Source organism: Talpa occidentalis, unplaced genomic scaffold, assembly GCF_014898055.3.
Source record: "Talpa occidentalis isolate TD23 unplaced genomic scaffold, MPIMG_talOcc4v2.1 talOcc4.2, whole genome shotgun sequence".
Classification (NCBI taxonomy): domain Eukaryota; kingdom Metazoa; phylum Chordata; class Mammalia; order Eulipotyphla; family Talpidae; genus Talpa; species Talpa occidentalis.
The window spans coordinates 44,247,919-44,255,065 of NW_023602073.1; the positions used below are offsets into that span (position 1 = coordinate 44,247,919).

Consider the following 7,147-nt stretch of genomic DNA (forward strand, 5'->3'; position numbering starts at 1 on the left):
CTGAGCACAGGCGACCAGAGCTGCCCTTTCTCCTGCTCAGCCAGGCCCTCCCCAGGGCCCCGGGGCTCCCAACAGCAGGACAGGGATCTGTGAATAGGGGCACCAGGTCTAGTGACAAGTGACAGATACTCAAATTATCTCCCTAGGGTGTCCTATGGACTCAGGAAAGAACTTAGTTTCCAAGTCATAACAACTGGTACTTAATAGGCGGAATGTAGAGGATCCAAACTAGGGATCAGGGAAAAAAAAAAAAGTAAAAATAACAAAGTAAAATTCAAAATCAACAGCAACTGTAAACCAGAGACATTCTGCTGGGGGGGAGAAGGGAGTAGGATCAAAACAAGGGTGGGAAGAGCACAAGGGACCATGGTGACAGTTCACGGGAATTTTGCAGGGACTATAACCGAGATGAAAATGCATACATTGTACAAAAGTGAAAATTATGTAAAAAAATAAAGAAATAAAAAGAACTGGTTTGCAGATTCTGTGCAGATACCCCAAATAAAGAGGGTCCCTCAGTCTCTGGAGTCCTTTTTTTTTTTTTTTTTTTTGGATGCAACAACTTTATTGAAAGAAAAGTGCAATGAAATCTTTGAAAGCTTAAAAGGGAGGTATATTTAAGAAAGTTCCCTTCAAGTGCAGGACAAAATGAAGAGTGGACTCCTGGATATTGTACTAAGATGAGGTGCACCCAATCTTCAGTTGTGTCCCAGAAAAGATCAATCCCTGCTGCTCAGAGAGAGCGCCTTCTTGTCCTGAATCTTGGCCTTGATGTTCTTGATCGTGTCACTGGGTTCCACCTCAAGGGTGATGGTCTTACCCATCAGTGTCTTCAAGGTCTGCATCCCACCCCAGAGGAGGAGGTGGGAGGAGGTGCAATGAAATCTTTGAAAGCTTAAAAGGGAGGTATATTTAAGAAAGCTCCCTTCAAGTGCAGGACAAAATGAAGAGTGGACTCCTTCTGGATGTTGTAGTCAGACACTGTGCGCCCATCTTCCAGCTGCTTCCCAGCACAGATCAGCCTCTACTGGTCAGGGGGCAGGCCTCCGAGATCCTTACCTGGATCTTGGCCTTGACACTCTCAATGGTGTCTCTGAGCTCCACCTCAAGGGTGACAGTCTTGCCCATCAGGGTCTTCACAAAGATCTGCATTATCAAGCAGCGGTGACAACAGCACACAGAGAACAGCTACAGCTCCGCTTGGGACTCCAGGTTCCCTGTTACTTCTTCCGCTTCTGTTTCCAGGGATAAAGTGCCCCCTGATAGGAATCAACCCTAAATTCTCCCCAAAGATGAGGAGAGGGGTCTCATAATAGAATCTCAGGATCTACTCTAGACCCGCTAAGTCTTCATGAGTGTCCAAGTGACTCCTGTGCTCGCTGAAGTGGGGGTCTCTGGTCTCTGTGCCTCTGCATGTGGTGTTGTCTGTGCAATTTACTCTGCTGAACACTGGGCTTTCTGAGGTCCCATCCTGCTCCTTTCTCTCCTGCAAAGAAAGAAAATCGAAAGAATTGCTCCCTGGGTGACCTCATTCATGGTCAAGAGTTTAGGTATCGTTTATACTATCCCATCTCCCAGAGCTATTCTCAGCTCAGACATTCCACCTGTGCTAGAGGCTTGTCTGTCCAACTGCCACCATCTCTGACGTGCTGGTAGATCTCAGTTTCCATGCTCCTAAATTGAATGCCTAGGATGCCATTCCTCAAAGGTACTACTTCTAGAACCTTCCTCATGTCACTGCAGACCCTCCATATCTCACTTCATAGTCTGGAATACTGAGTGCCAATCTTGACCCTCTTTCTCACAGTCCAGATGTTCCATTAGGAAATGCTGTCAAATCCATCTCTAAATATATCCACATCCAATCACTTCATATTATTTTCCTGCTCACAGCCCAACAAGGCCACCAACGTCTCTGTCCTGGAATCTGCACAGGTTTCCTACACTTTTCTTCCCACCTCTCACTCTTCAGCTCTTGCTTCTTCATGAAGGTCAGACTGAGGCTTCTAAAGAGAACTCTCACAAGTCAATATCTGTCCAGAAAGGTCGTGTAACCCCACAACTTACATAGAGAAAAGTCAAAACCCTTTGAACATGCTTGAGGCCTGCTGGTGTCATTGCTATTACCCTCTGCTCCAGCCAGCTGGCCTCCTTGCTCATCTCAGTCACTCAGACACATTCCTGCCTCAGGCATCTGCACTGGAGGTTGTCCTGCCTGGACACTGCTTCCCTGGACATCCTTGTGGGCAAGCTGTCCCTCCAACTTTTTTCTCAACAATCCCCTAAGTGAGGCCCACACTGACCACACTAGGAAGACAGCCATCCTCCCTGTCCCCATACATTGACTCTGGGTCACCTTCCCACAACCCTTACCCACTTCTAACCAAGCAGGTCCCTTATTTACTATCACACAGTCTCCTGTCTCCCCTTCCCACTAGGTCACACATCCACAGGCCAGCAAGCTGGGGATGTTTTCAGTGCATTAAGGTTGCCTAGGTGAAAAACAGCCTGCCACATATCTGGTGCAACAATTATTAGTTGAATGAACGATCAGTGTAGAGCACTTCCTTATTCTAGAAACAGTATCTTTAGCATGTGGCCCAGTAATGTGGCCTCACTTGCTGAGCACAACCTCTACTCAATGACATTAATGCTGCCTCTGCTTCTCTCACAAGCACTGCTCTTCCCTCTTCCTCCCCGCTTCCTCCTACACCCACCACAGGCCACAAGCATCATTCTTCAGAAGGGATAATCATAGCTGTATGGGTCTGACTTTTCAACCATAAGTGTCACTTTGACTCTTATTTAAAAACCCATGAATTTGGAACTGAGCCAGTCTGGGATAACTACACTTAAGGGCACGGTTTGGGGGCAGCTTGGAAAGTAGAGATCCAACAAGAACTTATTTAAGAGGAGAAATTATGTGATCCTTCTCTCTACTAATACCAGAACTTGATTTGCTTTAAAAGAAAAAAAAAAATAACTGAAAACATGGAAAAAATAATCCAGGAAATAGCCCTAAAGGAAGCCAAAAATAGACTTGAGTAAGTACTTTGTCTTCCATTTAGTTCCTTTCTCAAATTTTAGGACACTAGTTTATTAATCCATGAACTCCAATTCACAAGATTAGAAAAATAATTTCATATCTGCATTGTTATTTTCAACAGGGAAGTAGACACTATTCTTCAGGACAACACAAAGTACAGGCAGGGGTGGAATCAGCCCCGCCTTTGCTGGAGCAGAAAAGTCAGCAGGGTCAGTGTGAGGAGGGGCCTGATGGGCAGGGCTGGGCCAGTCTCCCCACTTCCTCATGTTATGCCAGTGAGATCACAGATACATGCAATGCCCTTTTCAGGGGATCTTGAAGTCATGACGTGTGGATAAGAAAAATCAGTATTCCTTAGTCCCCAGCACATTGTGAAAGAAAATATCATGATCAAACTCATGGAATTACATAAGTGTGGACATTCTCAATGGTCCACAGCAATGTCAGAATGTCCCCCTCACAACTTCCCTATAACCTGGTTGATCCTCTCTGCCCAGCCCCTCCCACCGCAGGCCTCCAGGGTCTCACCTTTAGGGAGGGGCTGAGAGGCACATCAGAGTCCAGGGTACTGCAATTGCCTGGGGGAGAACAAAACAGAACCTGGTCAGAAGCAGGACAAATGAGATCACAGGAAGGACTAATGTGGATGACTCCCCCATGGGCTCCTTCTACACTGTCCCCAGGGGCTCAGGGACCAAACATCTGATCCACACTTACCTGCAACCTAAGTGTAGCTTCCTCCTTGTCCTCTTGTGGAAGGAAGCATCGTGTGAGACCAGGAAGAGTGGAGCCATGAACTCCTAAAGGAAACGCCTAATCCTGGACCACAGGGAAGTTTTCAAAACTGTGACTGAAAATCCATGGCAGGACCAGGAAATATGACAAAAGAAGATGGGTGGTGGTGGTCTGAAGCAGACCCCAACTGCTTCCTGGGGTCTGTCCTCAGCAGGGACCTTCCCCTCTGCCATTTGCTGGGAGTCAGGGCCCATCACCAGAATTATCAAGGTGAACAATCTGTGATTCACTTTCGTAAGTGCTTTACAAAAGAGGTTAGAGATCAGCTCCAATTTGGGGGACACAAGTGTGTGGGTGGTACTTCCCATTACCAGGCAGGTCAAGTTCTACCTGCGGCCTGAAAAACCCCAGTGGACAAGTCCCCCCACTCCCTTCCCTACCTGAGCGCTTCTTCCTCCACATCACAGCTACAGCCACTGCAGCTCCAGTGAGCACCGCTCCAAGGAGAACCAGGCCAGCGATGATGCCCGCAGTGGGGATGGAGGACTGAGGAGGGGGCACTGGAAGGGAAGGAAAGGTGAGACCCTGAGCCTCAGGCCTCCATCCTGACCCTCTGAAGGTCTCCAGAAGGGCTCTGATGGCCCTGAGTAGAGCCTCTGTGCTCCTTACCCCATCTCACGACGTGGGGCTCCTGCAGCCCCTCATGCTGCACGTGGCACGTGTATCTCTGCTCTTCTCCAGAAGGCACCTCCACAGCCGCCCACTTCTGGAAGTTTCCATTTCCCCCAGACCTGGTGTCCACCAGCTCCATCTCCTGGGTCAGGTCCTCCCCACCTCGCTGCCAGGTCAGAGTGATGTCCGCAGGGTAGAAGCCCAGGGCCCAGCACCTCAGGGTGACCTTCTGGTCAGAGGTGGGGTGGTGGGTCACGTGTGTCTTTGGGGGATCTGAGGAGAAGGGTCAGATAAATAGGCTTGGGGTTTCTTCCACAGACACTGAAGTAGCCTCAGTGACCATCCTCAGAATGGACAGAAAATCTTGGAAAGAGGACACAGAAAACTCCAAAACCAGTCTGATCTGGGAAATATGGGATAACTTTTTACTCTTTAGAAAGTTTGTAGAGGTTTCTACTCTTTAGAATCAGGGTGAAAGCATAGAGTAGGAAGATGCTGGTCTCTAAGGAGGAGAACACAGACTCTTGCTCTTGATCTGGTAAACGAGGAATCAGACGTCCAAAAATGATGTCAGACCAAAAACAAAACCTTGACAGAGAAAATGATGGTTCCCAAGATGGCTGCTGAGTCAAATGGACCCCGTGAAGGGTCATACCAGGGATGGTCTCCCTCCATGTCAGGAGAGACTGGATTGAACTGCCCTTCAGTTAACCAAGGGGCCTGTGGGACAACCTCTCTCTGCACAGGACAGGCAATCCAGGCTGACTCCCATCTTGAGGCCAGAAAGTGGACACTGTCCCATTTTCTCTGTGGGGCGCCAGTCAGAGGGTGGTCAGGCGTCCTCCATGTAGCTCACCTGTGCGCTGCAGCTCCTCCTTCCCTAGCTCCAGGAACCTGCGGAGCCACTTCTGGCACTTGCCCTCCACGAAGTTCCTGAGGCGCTGGGCCTTGCGTTCCGCCTCCCACTTGCGCAGAGTGAGCCGAGCTGCCGTGTCCACCGTGGTCCAGGAGCGCAGGTCCCCGTTCAGGGCGATGTAATCCTCACCGTCGTAGGCCCACTGACTGTACCCGCGGAGGAGGCGCCCGTCGGGCCCCAATTTGCAGCCAAACATCCTCTGGAAAGTGTGAGACCCTGTCCCCGCCCCGCGTCAGTCGCCCCGACCTCCCGCCCTGAATAAACCTAAACTACAAACGGAACCGCGCGGAAGAAAGGCCCGCGGGCTCTTGGCGGGTTGAGGGTCCAGGGGGGCCCCACAGCCTTGGGATGTCGATGGGACCCGATGATGACTCGGGGCGACCCTGGAGGGCCCGCGGCGCTCACGGTCCTCGCTCTGGTTGTAGTAGCCGCGCAGGTTGCGCAGGTTCTCTCGGTGTTTGCCTATGCTGCGCCTCTGGTTCAGCGTCTCCTCGTCCAGAGCCTCCTGCTCCACCTGCTCCATCCAGGACGCCCGTGGCTCGGCCTTCCGACGCGGAGAGTCACTGTCGAACCGCCCGAACTGCGTGTCGTCCACGTAGCCCACGGAGATGTATCGGGGCTCCCCGAAGCCCGGCCGGGACATCGCGGTTTCGAAAATTCTCAGGGAGTGAGATCCTGGGGCGGGGAGGGGAGACCCGGGCTGACCCTCCTCCCTGCGCGGGTCCCAGGTCCCAGGTCCCAGGGAGATGGGGCGGGAAGAGAGGAGGACGAGGAGGGTCTTGAGATAGGTCAAGGGCAGTGGGACGGGAAGGGCTGAGACTCTGGGAGTCAAGAGCAGGCAGGAGGCTGGGAGGGGCAGAAAGGGGCCAGGACAGGGAGGGGGCGTAAGGAGGGCAATCGGGCCAACTGCAGCGGATCGCGCTGGTCCAGGGTCCCCTTCTTCTCCTTCCGCAGTGAGGGTTTCCCTCCCGACTCCTCACTCACCTGCCCAAGTCTTGGTCTGGGCCAGGGCCCCCAAGAGCAGCAGCAGAAGAGTGGGAAGCTTCATGACCTGCAAAGCTTCACGACTTTGCTAGTGAGAATCTGCCTGTAGGCTGTGTAGTGAGAGGTGCTGATGCTGATTGGCTGCTCTGGAAACCCTCCAGGCAATGGGGAGTGAGAACTGGGGGTGAGTCACTCATATCCAGGCTGGGGGACACAACACAGGTTGTGACAGGAAGTGAAAAGGGGACCAGGTGTTCTCAAGAGTAATCTTCTCCACCCCAGACAGAAATCTTATATGTACACGGGCCTCCCTGGTGGCACAAGTGGTTAAGCACAGCACTATAAAGCTATCAGCAGCCTCTGCAGCAGGAGTTCAAGCTCCAGCCTGCAAGGGAGATATCCACATGGCTCAGCAGACCTCTCCTATCTTGATGCTGCTCCCCTCTGCAGTGTATTTCAGTCAATCTGCCTGTTCTGCTCCCCACTCTGTCTCTGGTGAATCCTCTCTCCCCACTGCACTTCAGGCCTGTACCCTAGTTCTTGTATGCATAAATAAATAAATCTTTTTTAAAAAAGAAATCTTATATGTACAGGCAATTTCTGAAGCATAATTTTATTAGAGCAGAAGATGATCATTTCGTCTAGCAAAACAAACTTCCAGGGTTAAAATGAAAGACAAGGAAACAATGATTTTTCTATAATTTACCTTTATGAAGTCATCCAGAGCACATCAATTCCTGTATATGAATATTACTATAACATTACATCAAAAGTTATTAACAGAAAACATACAA

General features: G+C 50.6%; 2 protein-coding genes across 5 annotated transcripts; both read right to left on the minus strand.

The window, feature by feature from the left end:
* Window positions 1–537: 537 nt before the first annotated feature.
* On the minus strand, window positions 538–5,598 carry LOC129144627 (class I histocompatibility antigen, Gogo-OKO alpha chain-like). Of its 4 annotated transcripts, XM_054698585.1 has the most exons (6): window positions 5,310–5,598; window positions 4,451–4,726; window positions 4,222–4,341; window positions 3,764–3,795; window positions 3,575–3,624; window positions 1,450–1,486 (listed from the first exon to the last, which is right to left on the minus strand). In XM_054698585.1, the coding sequence occupies exons 1-5, from the start codon at window positions 5,563–5,565 to the stop codon at window positions 3,577–3,579; spliced, it is 732 nt and encodes a 243-aa protein (XP_054554560.1). In that variant the 5' UTR covers window positions 5,566–5,598; the 3' UTR covers window positions 1,450–1,486; window positions 3,575–3,576. The 4 variants fall into 4 exon arrangements, with proteins under 4 accessions (XP_037375267.2, XP_054554560.1, XP_054554559.1 ...); XM_037519370.2 differs by lacking the exon at window positions 3,764–3,795 and having other exon boundaries at window positions 538–1,486; XM_054698584.1 differs by lacking the exon at window positions 1,450–1,486 and having other exon boundaries at window positions 3,588–3,624; window positions 3,764–3,865.
* LOC119252154 (class I histocompatibility antigen, Gogo-C*0202 alpha chain-like) lies at window positions 5,562–6,876 on the minus strand. The gene is made up of 2 exons (XM_054698588.1): window positions 6,354–6,876; window positions 5,562–6,044 (listed from the first exon to the last, which is right to left on the minus strand). Exons 1-2 carry the CDS (start codon window positions 6,415–6,417, stop codon window positions 5,602–5,604), a joined length of 507 nt encoding a protein of 168 aa, XP_054554563.1. The 5' UTR covers window positions 6,418–6,876; the 3' UTR covers window positions 5,562–5,601.
* Window positions 6,877–7,147: the final 271 nt, after the last annotated feature.

What these genes read in the sequence shown, in the direction of transcription:
- LOC129144627 (XM_037519370.2), bottom strand. Translation starts at nt 5,565, where the DNA reads ATGTTTGGCTGCAAATTGGGGCCCGACGGGCGCCTCCTCCGCGGGTAC. An exon ending in GGAGGAGCTGCAGCGCACAG is followed by an intron (nt 4,727 to 5,309) that starts GTGAGCTACATG and finishes CCTTCTCCTCAG; the next exon opens with ATCCCCCAAAGACACACGTG. An exon ending in CTCTCAGCCCCTCCCTAAAG is followed by an intron (nt 1,487 to 3,574) that starts GTGAGACCCTGG and finishes CTTTCTTTGCAG; the next exon opens with GAGAGAAAGGAGCAGGATGG.
- LOC119252154 (XM_054698588.1), bottom strand. Translation starts at nt 6,417, where the DNA reads ATGAAGCTTCCCACTCTTCTGCTGCTGCTCTTGGGGGCCCTGGCCCAG. An exon ending in CCAGACCAAGACTTGGGCAG is followed by an intron (nt 6,045 to 6,353) that starts GTGAGTGAGGAG and finishes TCCCCGCCCCAG; the next exon opens with GATCTCACTCCCTGAGAATT.